General features: G+C 43.6%; 2 protein-coding genes and 1 long non-coding RNA gene across 3 annotated transcripts; 2 read left to right on the top strand and 1 right to left on the bottom strand.

Annotated features, from left to right (window-relative positions):
* Positions 1-1138: 1138 nt before the first annotated feature.
* Positions 1139-6570, top strand: si:dkey-183n20.15 (RING-HC_RNF170 domain-containing protein). The gene is made up of 6 exons (XM_027031801.3): positions 1139-1259; positions 2016-2070; positions 2593-2701; positions 4612-4685; positions 4915-5025; positions 5299-6570. The coding sequence occupies exons 1-6, from the start codon at positions 1225-1227 to the stop codon at positions 5590-5592; spliced, it is 678 nt and encodes a 225-aa protein (XP_026887602.3). The 5' UTR covers positions 1139-1224; the 3' UTR covers positions 5593-6570.
* Positions 6571-6689: 119 nt separating this feature from the next.
* Positions 6690-18656, bottom strand: pfas (phosphoribosylformylglycinamidine synthase). Its single transcript, XM_027031806.3, has 29 exons — positions 18522-18656; positions 17494-17621; positions 17261-17396; positions 17045-17150; positions 16196-16379; positions 15156-15261; positions 14810-14950; positions 14587-14711; positions 14239-14367; positions 13937-14068; positions 13654-13782; positions 13385-13458; positions 13004-13160; positions 12734-12795; positions 12474-12635; positions 11948-12043; positions 11603-11734; positions 11148-11378; positions 10793-10973; positions 10569-10652; positions 10304-10459; positions 10021-10140; positions 9786-9931; positions 9192-9399; positions 8923-9014; positions 8591-8705; positions 8121-8267; positions 7747-7887; positions 6690-7663 (listed from the first exon to the last, which is right to left on the bottom strand). The coding sequence occupies exons 2-29, from the start codon at positions 17615-17617 to the stop codon at positions 7356-7358; spliced, it is 3924 nt and encodes a 1307-aa protein (XP_026887607.3). The 5' UTR covers positions 17618-17621; positions 18522-18656; the 3' UTR covers positions 6690-7355.
* Positions 18657-18756: 100 nt separating this feature from the next.
* On the top strand, positions 18757-19960 carry LOC113591325 (uncharacterized). Its single transcript, XR_003412184.3, has 3 exons — positions 18757-18925; positions 19010-19099; positions 19770-19960. It is a non-coding gene; the product is annotated as an uncharacterized LOC113591325 (long non-coding RNA).

Genomic DNA, 19960 nt, shown 5'->3' with positions numbered 1-19960 from the left:
GAGAGTCAACCTTAAATGGCATGACATTGGACTTTTCACTGTGTTTGGCACCACAGATGACAGTGGGCCCTGTCATTTGCACAGGGGTCATTGACATACGCACTATCAAGGTCCTGGTGGATCAATAACTGCTATTTTTAGATTAACCGTCCTTAAAAAAAAATGTGAAAGTTAATTAGTAGCCAGAGAGACATGTAGGCGAGAGACTCCACATTAGGTAAGGTTAGGAGGATGGTGGAGGAGTGTTGCACAGCTCAGGAACATAGAAGCTATTCAATCATGTCTGTGCATTGTTATGAAATCATAATGACTTTGCTTTTGTTCTGTTTTGATTGGATATAATAAAGAATATCTAAATAAAAAGCAAACAGAAATCACCCAGTTAGTACCAGTTTGAGTACACTTCCTAGGTTGTTTTTTGTTCATTATTGACACATTTTCAAGTCATCAGTAAAGAACTGATGGCCATATGTGTGTACATATATATTAGAATCCTTATACATATGTAGTACAACAATGCAATGGCTGTCTCTTTACAGCATACACACTGACATAAGAATGAAAAACATAAGGAGTATAAAAGCAGTGTTCAAGAAAACTAAATATCACCTCTATTCTAGTACAGCATCAAACACTTCGGTTAACAGGTTTTATGCATCTCACCAGACTGACCTGCACTTCAGACTTTAATAACCTTGCATTGATCAACAATTCCACTGCGACTTGTAACATTTCCATTCTTAATTAAAAAGCATATTTGGGATATTAATTAGCGTTTAAGTGTATTTTAACATGTTACATTCTTTCAGGTTCAGTGACTGTGACGTGTGATTAAATGGTTGGTAAAGGCTGACCTTATTAGGCCTGGCCCACTTTGTTTGAGTACGTGTATGACAGATAGTCTTTGACCTTGCGTATGTGGTCACCTGATCAAAATAGAAAAACTCCTAGCAGATGACGGGAAGGGAACCGTTTCCTGGATTGTTATTACTAATAAGACAAGAAACTACCATATTGCCATTCCATATACCAACATACATACAACATACATGTCATTTTCCCCCTTTGAGTATGTAACAGGTTGCTCCCAGAGTTACCTTGCATACAAAAGAGACATTCTGAGAGGATCTCAAAGATTTAGTTAATGATTGACTTGCATGTCAAATTTATGGTGTACAGTGATGCAGTCAGACAGCATTTGTCTCTGCCTCAAGACAGACTTGCATGAACATGCACACCTGTCACAACTCGTACAACAGGTACGTGACTTAATTGGTCAGTGATTTATTTCTACTTTATAATATGAGTGATTTCTTTACATCTTTATACAGTATCTTGCCTGCATTCTGCACTGTTTTACATTTACCCTAAAAATGATTACTTGAAACATTTGAATCAAACTGAGAATAAAATCCGTAAAATTGTTTTTTATTACACATTCACAGGTTCAGCCATTGTTGTGTACTTGTGTGAGCAGCCAGACATTAGTGATGAGGCGAAGTGACATATTATTAAACTGTTTCACAGCAGAGTGCTTGTCATCACAACCCATCACATCAAACACTTTACACAGAGAGGACAACATGCAGGGATTAAATAAGTAAACCTGCTACGACATAATCAATCATCATGTGTGTGGAAATCACTTAGTGATTTTCAGTGTGTTGATAGGCCCTCTGTAAGAAGTCAGAGGGAGATACAATATGGGACAGGCTTGTAAGAGTAGTCCTTGAAGGACACTAAGCTGTCACTGTATTATCTGTCGTGAGTAATGTTTGGAATCTGCAAATTCCAGAGGCGAGCAGATACTACACATGATTGTATGAAGCTCATAACGTGGAGACATCCTGAATGCTTTGGCGATTAAGCATTTTATGATTGTTTTTTTAACATGCAAGATTTGGATTTTTTGCCAGGATGTTTCATTGACAATAGTCTTGAGCTCAGTTATATTACTGCGGTGTAAATGGGTTCGTTGCTCTAATCATAATGTTTTGATTTTCACACTTTTGCAGGTCTTCTTTGCGGGTCACAGAGCACTGTAGTCATGACAAGCCACAAGGCCAGCAGGTGAGAAAACACAAAGAGAGAGACAGAGAAAGTATTCTCTGCTTATTATTAAGATTTAGAACAGACCTAATCCTTTTTCAGTTCTTGCAGTGTTCTTCTAGCCCGATCTTAACCCAGGTGTAATGACCTGGTGGCCAACTGGTTAAATTCATTGTTCAGTAATAATAAAATTTAGACCAGGTGTGCACACAAGAATCAGGGCATATTGTCATGGATTTAGATCAACAGGTAGCAGTGGGATACAGTCCTTTGAGGTAGATACATAATTACTTTATGTTAAATCTGTATGAACCATTTTATAACTATTTAAGGCAATAGTTATATCCATCACCAAACTCACTGAACAACATTTATTACTAATAACTAACCCAGTAGCTAGTACAATATAGAACATTTGATAACCACTGGGTATAACCCAGTATAACCCTAATCAAAGAATGAGTAAAAGACCAAGCTTCTGCTGTCGTCACCTAGTCTCTAAGTTTTGATATCCTGTAAAGTTCTAAACCCCTTGCTTTGCAGGACCTCTCTCATTTATGTGCATCTGTAGGTAACAGTGATGTCCACTGTCCTGTATGTTTACATTCATCCATCTTTCCTGTACAGACCAACTGTGGGCATCTGTTCTGTGGTGAGTAGTGTTTTTCACACGTCACAGAGCTTCTAGTTCTATTCAGACAATCTGCTCCAGATTCTCCATAGTAATTTTTGAGGATAATAATCTATAATCTTATTAGACATTAGGATGTATCAAGAAACCTCATCAATATGTGGACCAACTATAATTCTAATTGCTTATCTAACAAACTGCCATGGTGTCTATACATCTGTATTTATGTGAAATTATACAGGAAAAATTAAAAAATAGGGTTCAACATAGGAACAGTAGCACTCTGTATTAGGATGATCACACATTTTAAAGTACTTGGGCCAATACCACAGCCAATGCAATACAAGACCAAATGGTCACATGAATGCTTTGGCTATATACCTTCTGAGTCCTAGTTTTATGGGCTTAAATGTACAGTAATTCGTTGAAAACAGAAGAGCAACAGTATGTTGCTTACAGCTTTCTCGCATGTTAACACAGAGTGCACATGGAACGTGGTCTCGGCTTGTATTCAGTATCGATGTTGCGTTAAGAAAGCAGCATCAGAACTGGATCTGTCACAAAACACAAAAATGGCATAAATGACATCATTGCAAGCCTAGTTAAATAAATAAATCAAAAGGTCGCCCAAATCAGTATCTGGTATAGAAACTAAAGGGGTCATCTTAAAACAGGACAAAACATGAAACCAGATGGCTGTGGTTTGTTACATTTTGTAAGGAAAGCATGGAGTGGTGTACTGTGGGGTCAGCCAAGACGGTAACAATATGGCAGAGGTTTACCCCTCTGTCTGACTGTAGGATTCTGTGAGAGTACGGTGATCTGAGATGGGTTGAGCAGGCCAGTCAGACAGTATGGGATAGGCTCGCATGCCATGGAACAGCTGAGTCATTTGACTCAGCCACAAAGCAGCCGGTGGAGTTTAATATATAACTGTTGCCGTAGAAACGATGGTATTCACAATAACCTGACATAGGCCGCATAAATACTTACTTTGCTGCCACTAATGACAGAGAGAGAGGGAGGGGGAGCAACATTGATTAATGCTGTGATGACACGCTCTAGTAATAAGGAAATACGTTTTGGGAAGTGTGTTGGGAGCATGATATTACATTTGATATATCTACACTACACCAATAAACAGTAACAACTGTTTCAAGCCATCAAATTATAAGATAAAAGTAGAAGTATTCTGCTCCAATATTTACACATCTCACAAAGGTGTTTCATAGAAAACTAGAAGATAACCCTATTCTGTCACACACTCATTAATGCCATATTTACATGAAAAACTAAGCACAATCCATAAAATGATTACAGACTACAATGAAGTGAAAGTAAAAGTCGGTATTTACTCTCAGGAAAATTAGCTTAGAATGCATCAGCTACCAAAAAGACTGACATTCTGGAGTTTAAGAAAAAAAACCACAGCATTTTAAATCTAATTAGGTCAACATGAACTCCAGCATGCAAATGTACATGATCCTCTTGCATCCGTGATAAGTCTGACCTTGAGACTGGTGATAAAAAAAGCCCGAACCAAGGACAGTTCAACACAGGCAGCCTGATAATGCCTGCTTCATCTTCATAAAAGACAGCAAGTCTTGCTTTGGTGATTTTGAACTCTGACCCAAAACCCCAGTAGAAAGGTGTCAATGTGACTTGTCACAAAAAAAACCTTCAATATATTGTTCATTAAATACATTGTGTCAGTCGTCCAACTCATACATTACATTAGGTAGTGCACACAAAAGTTAAAGAAATATAATTAATGTTGTAGTACAGCTTTATATTATCTGGATCAGCCAATAGGATTCTGGGAAATATAGGAATACTTTTGTTATGCAGTATCTTTTTATGGTTTTCAATTGTTTATTATGGCTATGAGTGTTTATTGAGTACATCTCTCATAAACATATCTCTCTCTCTAGCTCCTTGTCTTATATCCTACTGGAAGCACAGCTCCTGGCTAGATGCCATCAGCTGTCCTTTGTGCAGACAAAAGGTACGAGACGCATACTACAGGACACACCCATTACACTCTGTAGTAACCCTATCAAACTTCATTTACAGGAAACAGGATCACAGACCTGATTCAGTATTAGTACACATTATTGGTGCATGCGTGAAATAGCATCCGTCACAGCCTGTATTCATCTTTGGTTCATCTTTAGTCGTTTGTTTTTTTTCATTCTACTCTTCTTATGTGTGTTGTTTCATGTTGTCTCTCCCAGGTGAATGTAATGCACCATCTGTTTCATGAAAGCACGTCGGACAGGGCACAGGGAGAGGTGCTGATTCACATTAGAGATTATAACAAACGCTATTCTGGGACACCACGAACGGTGAGCACCATTTCAACATGGCTTCCCGCTGGGTTTTCATCACTCTGTTACAGACAGATCCGATTGCACTCTTTTACTTTCACATTCACTGGAACTATAATTACATTTGTACGGCATGATCTCAGGCCCAGCCTTTTCCTCTGTCATAGCGAGGGCACTGACACTTTACTGGTAGGAATGATTAAACCCCAGGAAGGGGAGGTTATTTTACCGCACTGGTTACAAGACTATCTGAAACAGGTGTGTCTGACACGTTACCTTCCTCCTCCTCAGGTGAGCGATTACCTGTGCGACGCCCTTCTCCTTCTGCTAATCTTTATCCGGGCTGTGGGGAATATAGGTGGCTTAGTGTGGCTCTTCTTGCTAAGGGTGGCTCTGTGTGGCTTTGGCGCTGCCGCATCCCTGGTGTCCCCACTGGGGGCCGTGCCTGGGCCCTTCAGCGGGACGCTGGGGCTCCTTGACGACCTGCTGGTGGTCTGCTTACTTCTCATCTCCATCATTAACATCCAGCAGATGGCGCCAGAGAGGACCGCTAGAACACACGGAATTCTGACCAACACTTTATGAATAAAGGGAACAAAAGGACACTGGAAGTCTGATAGGTATTAAGAGAACTCTGCAAACTGGCTTAGTAGTGAAGGGGAAATATATTAGACTGCTGCACAGGAACATCAACAGGCGGTTTTGGTGGAACACAGAAGTATGTCACAGATACATCAAGTGTAAAGCACTGTTCTCTGTCAGGAAGTTCAGCTCAAACTGACATCTAGTCTTTACATCCTGCACTACCTACACCTTCTGATCAGACTGCTAAACTACAAACAAATATGATACAAAGTATATAAATGTTTAAAACAATAACCAACCAAAAAAATAACAAATAAAAAATACAGGAACAGCTAGTATCAGTATTACATAAGAGTCTAGAGCTGTAAGCATCTGTAGACCCCTCAAGCTGCCTGGTAACTACTAGTTCTTTGACTGACTCTCGAAATCCTGGCCTTGAGGGACGTAAAATAATACTCTCTTGTTTACGTTAGTAATTTGTGGTTGGTCTAGTGTTGTTGGCAACAACGCTGCCTCCCCTGTGGGGGACTGAGGATGAATCCCTCATTCTGAGCAGGTGAGCACTACGCTTATACAGTTAAGAGTCCTTGGGCAAGATTCTTTACGCCTGACTGACATGACTGAAATTGTAAGCTACTCTTTGTCTGTAAAATGTCAATATTTGAAGAGGGTATTGTGTGTAATATGTTATAATTCATGGTTTTATTTAGCTAATATTTCTAAATCCTTTTTGTGACACTAATGAATTTCATTGTATAGTCTTTAATATGTTTTGTTACCATTAAAAGGTACACAGTGGGCGTATATGCATGTGTGTGATTTTTTTTTGGGGGGGGGGGGGTGTTTACATTGTGTCAAGACCAACAAGACATGTGGTGGCCCTGCTCTCAATATCCAGCTCAATGCAGTTACTTGCATTAGACCAACAATGCTTGTGCCCACCCTCAGACAAAACAAGTTTTTACCATATTTTTAAAACGTGTTGGGTCACATACTGTATACAGATATGTTTAATAAAAACCTATAATGCTGAATGTTTTTGCCTTTTAAGACATGTTCAGAATATAACACCAGAAACACAACCAACCAAATTTAAGTTCTTATCAAGTGTCTGATTATTTAATCAATCAATGTCTATTTTCACAAATGTACACAAGTGGAATATGTAACTGTGCGATGGATGAAGACAGCAATACAGGATTTACTACTAAAAACCATAAAGCAACTTGAGCAGTTTCATTCACTTCTGTCCATCTAACCACGCATCTGTTGCCACCAGACCATCAGCATGAAGGTTAGCCTTGTGCTGCTGCGCCAACTCTGTTCCTGACAGCGCTCCTGACCGACAGAACTCATTCCACGTCTCCCAAAATGGACAAAAACTGCAGACTAATACAAGATGAAATTGTGTACATACAGGTGACATTTTTGTATGAGGCTGCATCTCTGAAATTAAACAGAAGCATTTTTAACCATTCAAAAATTTGACGAATGACTAAAAGGTTTGGTCCTCATCACTTAATTGTACGAGTTTCTTTGAAGTAAAAATGCAAACACTGGCCCCAAAACCCTTCGCCTTGCTGCAGAAAATGACTTTTACTCTGACTCTGTAGTACGGCTGCTAGTCACGTGCAAGAGGATTGTTTTTGTTTGTTTTATGGGTCCATGTAAACATCAGTACAAAGCAGCTCATACCAGAGTAGTTTTTAGGTGTCGACAGTACAGCAGGCACAACCACAACCATAACACTTCCTCTCTCCATCTCATTGGCTCTGACACCAGGCAGCAGCATTCTGGAACATGCGAAGCCAAGGAGAAGGTTCCAGAGAGGCCCTGAGGGGCCCGGGGGCCCAGGCCCACTGCCAGCCCAGCACGGCACGCTCTGGGTGGGGCATCATGGCCAGGTGACGCCCGTTGGGTGAGCAGATGCCTGCGATGCCCAGGGCGGACCCGTTGGGGTTCATGGGGTAAGTCTCGGTGGGGGTTCCCGAGTCGTCGACATAACGCAGAGGCGCCAGAGAGGCGCTGAGCAGAACGTTCTGGGCTGCGGGGGAGCGGAACTGCAGCAGACCTATGCAGGAGAGAAACCCGAGATCAGCTTGTTCGACTGAGTGCGTGTGGACAGGTGGTTCTGAATGTGTGCAGAAATCTGACCTTCTCCATGGGCGACCCAAACACCCAGAGCAGATCCCTCCATCCCGTCCAGCATGACGGCGGGAGACGGCAGAATAGCCACGCTCACGAACCGCGACTCGAACCGCCCAGACTTATTCTGGGCCAGGGTCACATCGGAGCCTACAGCCCACGTAATGAGACAGGGACGGACAGACAAAGTGGGGGGGGAGAAAGGAAAGAAAGAGATAGAAGAAAGCTAGGATTAAAATCAATATACGAAATGAAGTGATTTAATCCCAATTTGTGTCACATACTGATGCACAAATTAAAATCTTCTTAAAAGGAGGAGCTTAAATAAACACTCTGAACATTTGAACGTCCAATTCACTGTGTTGGGACTCATCTCCACCCACCTCCGTCGCTCGTCCCCCCGACCCAGCCGAGGAGAGCCATGAGCTGGCAGCCATTACACACCCCCAGACTCAAAGTGTCATCGCGATGCCGGAAACGCTCAAACTCCTTGCGGGCCCGAAGGTTAAAGGTCACAACGGCAGCCCAGCCTAAGATGAGAAATAGGATGGCTCGACATGCACGGTGTGAAACACGGCTGTTTCGGACGCCTCGTGGTGCAAACAGAGGCAGACATAACACAGGCACAAACATGCATTTACCTGACGCATACAGAGAACGAGCTTTTTCATGAATTGCAAAAGTTATTCAGAACTGAGGTATTCACGTTGGACTGGTCCATTATCGGTACATGGCCGGAAAGAAATGAGTGAATTTAATATTATGTGCCCAACCTATTTGCATGTGTGTTAATACCACTTTACAGCATGCGACAGAGGGACCATGTGTGTTGGATATAGATGCGCGTTTTCACCTTTAGCTGAACCTAGCACATCTGCATAACTGAAGCCACCTACAAAGACAACAGCTCGAAATGGGTCAAGGGTCATAGAGCCAGAGCACAGATCCTGCATTGTGACATCCCACACCTGCAGATAGCAAAGAGTAAAAAGGTCACATCACTGAACCCACTAACCTACAAAGAAGTCGTGTCTCTTAACCCTACAGAGGAGAAGGCATCTCCACAAGTTAAACTTCAGCAACTGTATTAAGAACTGCCTATACCGAAGTCGTATTAACGCCCTGCAACATTGCAACCTCGAGGTCAGAGGTGAATTTACAGGCATGTGTTGCACGTTTGTCTACCTCAAATCCAGCCACAAAGAGGGGCGCAGCCATCTCCCGATCGCCGTTGCTGCCTTCCTCTCGGACCACTGCCACCCGCGGCTTCCCTGCCCCTGCACATTAACCCCCACACCGACAAAACAACGATCAGAGGGCAGCGATCATTAGATAAATTCAAAACATCAAATCAGCCAGGTTCTCTTTGTGATACACAGCACTACCTTAACATCTCCTTTAATCAGCTTATCTCTTATACAATAAAATACAGCATTAAAGGGGTTCAAACGAACCAAGCTCTTTGACTATGGGTGCCTGAGCAGGGTCAAAGGTCAGCCTGAGGAATGGCTGGGTGCGAGTGGCCAGCCCCTCCTCTTCCTGCTGCACACAGCATGGATTGGCCTGCAGACGCTCCAGCTGGAAGCTCGTGCTTTCCCATATTGCCCTCAGAGTGGGTAGGCGCTCATTCAGCACTTCCTGACCACACAGACTCACCCTGACCTAGAGGACCAGATCAGAACAAACTATATTAATCGATTTACACACTTAACGTTCAGTCAAATTGTAATTCATTCCTCAACATTACCTTTATCCCTCCATTTCAAAACTCTGTGCAAAGTTACATTTTATTTCTACTGTATCTTTCTCAAAAGCATTTTGTAAACTTTGTTTTAAAAAGTGCTACATAAACGAAGCTCATTACTACTACTAGATTAGGAAAGCAGGGTGCATACCTTTTTATCCCCTGGATCAGATTAAACAAATTACCAGTATGTGTGGCAAATCAGACATAAAAGGCTGGCAAGGGGGTTGACGTTCTGTATAAACACACAAGAACAGCACACACAGGAGGCCTGAGAGATTGTGGGAAGGGTCAGCTGCCTCACCGTGGCATCAGGTCCAAAACCTTGCGTAGTGCCGATTGTGTGGCAGAGGAGGCCGGCCTGCACGTAACGCTGGCACACGCTCCCCACGTCACTCTCGCACACCTCCACCACCAGGCCGAGCTCCTCCGAGAACAGAGCCTCCATCACTGTAGGGGGGCGCGAGACACAGCAGGGTTTAGGACAGGCTTGACTGCAGGCTCAGGTACAGAGCTCGATGTGCAGGACCTGTGCTAACCTCCAGTCCCTGCAAAGGGCAAGTCCACTTCTAGACCACGGTTCCCTGCAAAGGCCATCTCTAACAGACAGGAAATAAGCCCTCCGTCACTGACATCATGTCCTGCACTCAGCAGACGGTCTAAAAGGCACACACGCGCGCACACAGACAGGATTAGACACTCAAAACAAGTGCAAATCAACTACCAACGAAAAAATGAATCCAGAACTAAAATAACATGGAAATGAAAAGGGGAGATGGGTGGAGTTAGTGCTACAGTGGATATGCCCTGAGAACTCCTCACCCTGGATGAGCGTCTGGGTGGCATTAAAACAGGCAGAGAGCAGGTCAGGATGCTCCAAATCTGGACTGCGGTCACCCAGCTGTCCATAACACTGAGCCAGGGCAGAGCCACCCAGCCTGTGTTTACCCGCAATCACAGGGACATAGAGCAGCACACCTAGAGAGCGCGAGAGAGCGCAAGAGAGTGAGCGAGTGTTATTGGCATAAGCGTGAGAGTAAGTGTCCTCTGGATAACATGTTCAGGGTTCCTGAGGCATTACACTGACCTTTGCCATTTGGGTCATCCAGATCTGGGGTGACAGTAGCAGTGATGTCAGGACACACAGCATACACGGAGATCACCAAAGAGCCTGAGGAAGAAACACAAAAAGAGGGCTTGGCTACTTCATATCAACACACACGCATAACACACCTGTGAACTCAAGACACTTGCGATAACTCGGCACTTACACAAACGCTCACATGCATGTGCGTTTACATGCGCACACACCTGGTGCTTTGACAGTTTCTCCACCGACACGAGCAGCCATGCTAAGGGAATCTTTTCCACCATCTACGGCCACGCCCAGCTGACCCATGACCTTGCACATGGCCTCACACGCCTCCCACAGACACAGACCTTCACCTGGCAGTTTTGCTGCCCACATCCAGTTACCACTGCACTTCACATCCTGAGAACACACACACACACACACACACACACACACACACACAGAGACTTAGAATTATCAACAAATTTAAAGGGAAACCAGAATGATATCAATTTTTTTTTATTTAGCGCAGGGCACCCAGTCTAGCATTTCTTCCTTGTCTTATAAAACCTTTTTTTTTTCAAAATAATTCACCTTTAAAGCAGTGACTTGAGCAAACACCAGATTAGTGAGGGCTTCCCCCACAGCCATTCGTGCCCCTGCTGCTGGGGAAACCAGGCCTTTGATTGGCTGCTCTCCAATTGCTGTGGCAGAACCCTGGAGACTGAATGGTGATAGGGCAACCACAGCCACATCAGCCAATGGGGTGTGGAGGGGCCCCACACACTGCTGCTGTGCAACCAATCCAGTCACAGAACGATCCACCTAGGTCAAGAAAAATGAACCAAGATGTTCACATGTTTACCAAACTTTGCATGACTGAAAACAGCCTTGATGGACTGGTACATGCATAATCCTTGGCCTATGGGTGCATATTGTACTGTATTAGATGGATAAGGACCAGCAACCACTCCTTTACTACATTTAGGAGCAATCAGACACTAGATGAACATTCACAATCAGCAGTCACTACTGGGCAACCATGGGACCTTGTTAGTGAGATAGCGTTTGCTGGCCACTGAAGGCAGTCTGAGCACTCTCTCTAGAGCAGCTAGAACACACAGGCCTGGTGGGAGCGAGAGAGACAGCAGAGAAGGGGTCTCACGATCAAGTACAAACACCTACAGAAAGACACAGCAACAAAGAGAAAGAGGGAATTTATCAGTTAACAATGTAGGATATACTGTAGCGCATACAGTTGGACCATTATAGTGTTGTTAATTCATTGTTCAAATTGGATTTGGCAGAAGTTCCAAAAGCAGCCACTAGAGGGAGCAGCACCATATGTAATTGACCTGACACGGGTTCATGGATTTAACCTTTCTCTTTCTTACCTTCTGAGGCATCTTCCCCAACACCCATTCCAACTCCAGATCCACAGGGCACCGCCCACTGGCCACTTGGTTAGACAGATCGTCCACAAGAACAATCTGCACGGAATAAATCAATGTGAATAAATTATATCAGGTCTAGAATCTAGATATCTGGGATCACCTCCACAAACAACGTATGCACACACAACTTTGGATTGCAGAAATGAGCAACATCTCTTTAAAAACACAAATGCTGCCCAACATTATATTTTTGGAAAACTGCTCTAAAACAACTTTGAGGATGCGATATGTAGAGACACACACACAGTGTCAAACAGAATTTACATTTACAGTATTTAGCTGATGCTTTTATACTAAGTGACTTACAATTCTGAGTGAGTACAACTTGAGCAATTGAGAGTTAAGGGCCTCGCTCAGGGGCCAAATAGTGACAACTTGGCAGTGGTGCGGCTTGAACCAGCCACCATCCGATTGCAAGTCAAGTACCTTAACCACTGAGCTACCACTGCCCTGAATTCACACTCACCTTGCCATCACCAGTGATTTTACCCACAAACTCAACAGGGCACTTCTCCCTCTGACACACCCTTTCCAGGAAACTTCGGTCAGATGGGCGGAGCAACAGAGCATTACTCTCCTGATACTCCGCCCCCCACACCTCCAGAATACTCAGTGTGGGGTCGCCTCTCTGCAAGAGGAGCGAGCAAAGGAGCACATCGTGACTTAGCCGATAGCAGTTTCGATAGTGTACAGAAGACCCACATAAAAGGTCTTGCAGAAGCTCACTTTAAACTTGCTGGCGAAGATGACTGCTCCAGCAGGCTCACTCAACTCCTTCAGGACGTTTCCTATATGACAGGACACATTCACGCTCTGCTTGTCAAATAAACACCCAGTTCCTTCAACACGTTTTTCACCATTAAGTGAACTGGAGATCATTACTGGTTGAACTACACATGTGAAGCCTGTTTCAGAGTATGAGAGAATGTAACGGTTTCCATGTCACATCAACCTTATACTAAAAATAAAAGGTTAACAGCATAATGGATGCATTACCGTTGCCTCCCGCGCCCTGATCGTGTATGCTGCAGATGGGATTCCCTGCGGCTCTCTCCAGGCATGCCCGGAGAGCCCGATTCATCTTTTGTTCCATCTCAGGATCTCCCCTCTGCACCGCGCCCAGATCACGTTCACTGGAGTTATCACCCTGCACCTATTTTATTTATAATATATATCACACACACACACACACACACACACACACACACACACACACACACACACACACACACACACACACACACACACACACACACACACACACACACACACACACACACACACACTTTAGCCAAAGTCTCCCTTGCAACTCTCAATTTAAGAAATCGTTGAGTAAAACACTGTGCTGGCAAATGAGATGCACAGGGGCGTGTCTACCTGCACCGAGGACGCCGCCCCTCCACCTACACCAATCCTGTAAGCAGGTCCGCCTATTTTTACCACCTCCATGCCTAATGACACAAACAGACCCAGAGTAAGCCCCTGTGCCCTCCCATCTAAGGCCTCTTACTCCATAATCTCACATTTCAACCGTTTAATAAGCGTTCATGTTCCACATCCCTTATTACTGATGCCAAAGGTCTGCAGGACTTCTTAATTAATCCATTTTCTAGCATGATAATCTATTTATTCCCAAGTTTTGTTACCTGGCTCCACCCCCTCTTTCTTCACATGTTTATCCTCAATGGAGCCAATCCCACCACTGAACATGATTGGTTTGATCCACTCCCGACGTTCCCCGTTGGCCAGTCGCATTCCAAACGATCTGGCAAAGCCTTATAAAAAGTTACCAAGAAAACATTTTTTTAAAAAGAAAGAGAAATGTAAGATATTTTAAAAAAGAAAGCAAACTGTTAACTGTTTGCAGTTTCAGCCAAACAGAAGGTTCACGCTGAATCAGGTGGGATATCCACACAGGAAGCACTGCACCTGCCAGCACGGGCTCTCCAAACTTGTTGCCATAGTCCGAGGCCCCGTCACTGGCTTCTATAGCCACCTGCAGGGGAAGGGCAAAACTCAGGGGGTACTCCCAACCAGGCTCCTCCCACGCGAGGGGAAAACCTGCACTCAAATAAGACCCAGAGAACAGAGAGTTATTTAGTACGTTACGGTATTTGATACTTCAACCCCTCATGCAACAACATTCATATACATTTATGCAACATCCACTTATACACGTTAAATAAACTAGTCTAAGAGGAATGGCCCAGCATTCTGGAAGGCAGACAGACCTGGGATGTGGAGGTTTCCAAAGCAGTAGCCAGCAGTCCCTGCGATCACATGACCTCCCTGGCCAGCACTCTGCACGTCTCGGATTCGGCCACCGGTACCTGTGGTGGCTCCGCTGAATGGCGCGACCCCTGGGATCCACATAGGACATTCCACTTCACGTTAACACTAGAACAGGGAAGCAGCTAACTCGAGTTTTACAGGGGAGCTCTTTCACTTTCGGTCATCACGGATTGCGGACGGTTAGCTAGGTCAGTTAAAGCTTTAGGGGTGCGAGGACTGTAAGGCTAGCTGTGAAAGTGTGATCAGTCCTGGAGAAGTGACAGGGGTAACCGTGCTAATGCTCTGACCTGTGGGGAAGTTGTGGGTCTCTGCAGTGAAGATGACATGTCTGGTGGTGCGTCTGGTCTCATAGCAGCTAGCATGCGCAGGGTCAGTTGGGAATATACACTCCAGTTCCATGCCTTTAATGCCACTGCACACACACGTGCACACACACACACCTATTGCACTCTCTGTCTTCAGTGATCTCGACAATGCCTGTAGCCACACCCACTCGGGAGTGCCTCTCACCTGCTGTTATCACAGAACTTGATGACGTTGTTCTGGTTGCTGTGCTGCTGGGTGCCCATGATGAGGCTGAACAGAGTGTCATCCTGCTCCTGCCCATCAATCAACATCCGTCCACGAAAGAACCAATGGCGACTGTGCTCACTGCAGGTGGGAGGAACAAGAGAAGGAAAACATGATTTCTTTCCCCCCCCCCCCCAAATAAGTACATTCAACATTCAACATGTGTGTGAATGAAGTTACCGATGAATTTAATGAAGTGAAAGTATGCGCATTAAACCAAAGATAGAAAGAAAATAGTCTCTTTCTTTCTTTCTTTCTTTCTGACATCCTCCCCCAGGCTCCTCACCTGTTGGACTGTGCCAGATCAAAGCATTCTACACTAGTGGGATTTCTCTTCACCCTCTGGAACATTGCTGTGTAGTAGTCCAGGTCCCAGGAGTCAAATGCCAGACCTGCTTTCAAACACACACAGCAAACATGCGCCGTCGACCAGGGTAAAAAGAGATCAGTGCAAAAAAGACAGGCCGTTCAAATCAAACAGAAATACTTTGATATGTTTAGCAAATGATAAAATGTCAGTGTGCTACAGCCTCGTGTAACAGATGGTTATATGAGTCAGTCTGGCTATGTGAGGCACACAGAAAGGACAGATGATGCCACACTGCTTATAACAGAAACATTCTCCACAACAGTACATGAACACAGAGCTCCTGCTTAACAAGAAATTAAGTCCAAACACGTGAGCAGTACATTGTTATACACTGTTATAAAAAAACAAGCTTTAATGTAACCAGCTTCTTGGCTGTTTTTCTCCCTCCACTCACAGTCATTCATTGTCTCTTACGTTAAGACACACACACATATATATATATATATATATATATATATATATATATATATATATATATATATATACACATACATATATATATATACATATATATATATATATATATATATATACACATACATATACATATATATATATATATATATATATACACACACACACACACACACATATATATATATATATATATATACACATACATATACATATATATATATATATATATATATATATATATATACATACATACACACACACACACACACACACACACACACACACACACACACACACATATATATATATATATATATATATATATATATATCTCTTGTGACCCAATAAATTCCTCCCCATCCTGCCATGTCTATTATTCTCCTCATGTTAGGCATCATGTGACTAGTTTGCCTCAGTTAGAATCGTCTTTGGCCCTCACAAATAGTGACAGATGATCCAACGGAAAGGATGAAAATGAAACTACATTTAACAAGACACACATGGTGAGGATGTGGGGTAGTGGCCATGCCATCGCTTACCAAGCTCGTTGTTTGCTCTCTCCAGAGCAGCGCGACCTTCGCCCAGAATGTCAACCTCGAACACATCCTGTAGCCGTATGTCCACAGAGAAAGACGCAATGGGCTGAGGGTAGACACACTCCGTCATGCTGTCATACAGTAGCCCAATCAGCTTCTCCATCTCTGTGTCCTTCTCCGGTCCATTCTGTGACCAACCAAAAGAAAAGGGGTTTTAAACGGGTGGAAAGGCAGAAGCTATGAACATCCCAACATCCCTTTTTGCTAAAGAGGGAAAAATCTCAAGCCCACTTGGGTGTCAGAACTATCTGAAGATTTAGCATCACTGAAGGAGAAACGTTGACCCAGCACTCGAGTGAAGGTCTCACTCAACAGCTCAAGCATGTGAGGCGTTATGAGGAGGCGCACCACAACACACACTGGAAAAAAATTTCTTTGAATGGTCGAGGCCCTGTAACTACAATTGACAGTGAGAATATGGCAAAACTACACAAAGTGAAAAAGAACAAGACGCCCAATAAACATTTCAGAAACTAAACGGCTCACTTTCAAGCTCAAATACAGCACTTTTTGCACAAGGGGTGGAAAATCTTTCAGTTCATTTTGGATGAGCAGAGAAGGCATCCGCAATTTTGATTGGTCAATGGTGGGTGAAGTGTGTTGTGCGAGGTAGAGCACACTAGTGCTACTATGTGCACTCCCCCATGGACAAGCAAGAAAAAAAAATTTAAAATAGATAGATAGATAGATAGATAGATAGATAGATAGATAGATAGATAGATAGATAGATAGATAGATAGATAGACAGATAGATAGATAGATCAACTCAGGGACAGTAAGGGAGCTGCATACCTTGATGAGGTGTCTACGGGAAAGCTCCACCCTGCTCACCATACCCAGGCCAGCACTCTGGCAGATGGACACTGTGTTTGTGGACCAGGCAGTGGAGAAGTTCAGCCTACAGGGGCAATAGAGAGCAAGAATGTGCAAGAAATTATAAATATTGTGGAACAAAGAAGCTGAATCATATGCGGTCAGGACTGTGGTGTTCACACTATGGCTAGGTACCTAGGGCCGATCTCTGCTAGGCTCTCTCCTGGGGCGGAAGGTCGGAGTGTGGGCTCATCCGAAAGACCTTTGGACTGAGGAGGACTGAACAACCAGCGCAAGATATCCTTCTGCTCTTCACGCACAGAGTTAGTATCTGAGAGAGAGAGAGAGAGAGAGAGAGAGAGAGAGAGAATGTACATGCAACGATAGAAAGAAACTTCTACTGCTGTCAATTGAGGCTATTATCTCACCATTAACGTCAACATTGTAGCAGAGCTCGGTCGATATGGTGACCTGTGGATACAGCAGTTTGACCCTGCGCAAAACACGCCCCTCTGCAGACTCCTCCCTTCTGTAGAACCGCAAAACAGGCATGGTCCTGGGAACCAGAGACATGGACAGAGAGACACAAAGGAATAAGTCTAAGTCAAAACACCACAAAACTGAACCACACTGCTAGTGACACAAAGCTTCAAGTTATGGTTCACGCAGCCCTCAACCTCAACCCTGACAGTTACCACGGTCTTCAGTTTAAGCTCCTCTACTGACCCCATGTCATTGAAGGATCACACATGTGACAGTGATCAACATTACAAATCAGTGTTTTGTGGATAAGGACAGATCACTCTAATGCAAAATCGTTAAATTAATGTCAGTTCACAAAAGACAGGAATAAAAACAGACCTTTTTGGCTTAATACATTTACATTCAGATAACCACAAATGTAGAATTATACAGGTCACAATGACCATTTACATTACAAAGTGCACAACTGCATGCAAAATCTTGTCTGGAGTGTTTAGTAAACTGATAAGCAAGTTTTAGCAAAGTTCGAAAGGAATTTGTGGGGTTTTTGTAACTAAAATGTTACACTAACGCTGGTTTGAAAGTTTGATGAATTAATGAAAAGGCCTGTTACACAAGGACTGGTCAACAAATAGTGAGCGAGTTAGGCTTTCTGTTTAAAGCTGAGGGGTCCCGGTCCGGTCCTTGGTGATCAACAGCCCTGCTGATTTCCAACACTCTTTAACACTCTAGTATTAAGAAGCCACTAAATGACTTGATTAACTAGCTATATCAAGTGTGCTAGACTGGGGTTGGACCTAAACCCTTCACCAGCAGCGGACTTGGCACCCGTAGTTTAAAGACATAACTAGCTAGTACCCCTAAGTGCACAGGAAACTTTGGGACAAGTTTTAGCACTTGTATTTCAGATGCGAATACACATGCTAGAAAAACAAAGTTCTATTTATATTGGGGAAAGGGTCGAACATCTTACCTTCCAATTGCTATAAAGTCTCGAAGATTGGCCAACCTGAAGGGGAACCTCCGCCACTAGACTACATTGACCGCAGAACTCGCTCCCACAGGCGGCCATGCACCCACGTGGGCCAGGTTGAGAAACGGAGCTTCCGCAACACAGCGCACCCAGAGCTCTCTGCGCTTGCGCAAGGGCTTTTCGTTTCGCCGACCCGTTTTATGGACTGAACTTAGCAATGAAAATTACAAAATGTTCCATCAACAAAGCAAATTTTACAGCAAAAAAGCAGAGGTTGCATTCACTCCAATGTTAGAGAGCACTGTGAACATGACTGTATAATCACATAGTTCGTTTGCCTGTCGGTATGGAGATACGGGGAGTAATTCCTGCCCAATTTAATTGCAGTCACCACAGTGAAAAGGGTAACTGGGGATGGAAGATCCATTTCATTAACTTAATGAAAAGGTATTTCGGTCTTTGAACTGTATTTTGTTGTTGTTGTCCAGGTGACTCCAAACAGCTCTGCCGGGAAGTCCTGCTCAGTCTTAACTGTGTTACAGGGTGCTTGAAGTCCCCAACCTGGTAAAAGTTGTTTTGTAAGTCAAAAACAGGAAACATTGGGAACCAACTTACTTTTATTGCATCAATGTTTTTTCCAGCAATATCGCAGTGTATTACTGTTTTTGTGTTATGTAGTGCTTGAACATGCAAATAATTTAATGCCCAGATAAAGTTTTATGTGTCAGCTTAAAACTTTTGTACTTCATGATCCCTAGAATAAGCATTTACTTTGGATGATAAATTGTTAGCAAATATTGAACGACTGCATAGAAGCTGTCTTGTTCTGTGCCAGAAGCTCTTCTTGTCTGGAGTAGACAATAAATAAGGCAGACACTGCAGACCTTGCAGACAATGCGGTTGTGGAATAGGCCACATGAAAGCACCCGCCCCAATCCATTTACCAACTTGGGTGATGCCAATTGGATAATTGACTACACTTTGAGTGTGTCCACACCGGTGAGTCAGTCTCCATATTCTCATAAACCTTCGCATCACCTCCAACCCAGATGATCCTCCTCTGAGGAATCAGAAATATCGAGATCTGCCCCATGAAAGTTATCTTGTTCAGAGCTGAATACCCAGTTATTTGATGGAGATAATGTTCCAGTGTATGCATGTGAGGCAAGTCCCAAGCCTATCATTATTTCAGCAGACCAAAAATGATTGCTCTGCTGAAGTGACCAGCTGCTCTGCTATTCTGCTTAGTATACTGTTGGAGAACCTTCTTCTAGAAGATCCCACTGAAGTTCCAGATTATCACCATCACCTGGGGAAGGCATCACAGTGGCAGACTCGTACAATAACTCCTGACACCCTTACTTGGACACCATGCAGCCTCTCACTAAGATGTATGGGCAACCCCATATGTCTTGCAACATGTAAACAGAGGACACGGT

This window comes from Electrophorus electricus, chromosome 7, assembly GCF_041902795.1.
Source record: "Electrophorus electricus isolate QZ-2024a chromosome 7, ASM4190279v1, whole genome shotgun sequence".
In the NCBI taxonomy this organism is placed as follows: Eukaryota; Metazoa; Chordata; class Actinopteri; order Gymnotiformes; family Gymnotidae; genus Electrophorus; species Electrophorus electricus.
Note: the sequence above shows the minus strand (reverse complement) of the source record. Positions and strands in the feature narration are given on the sequence as shown.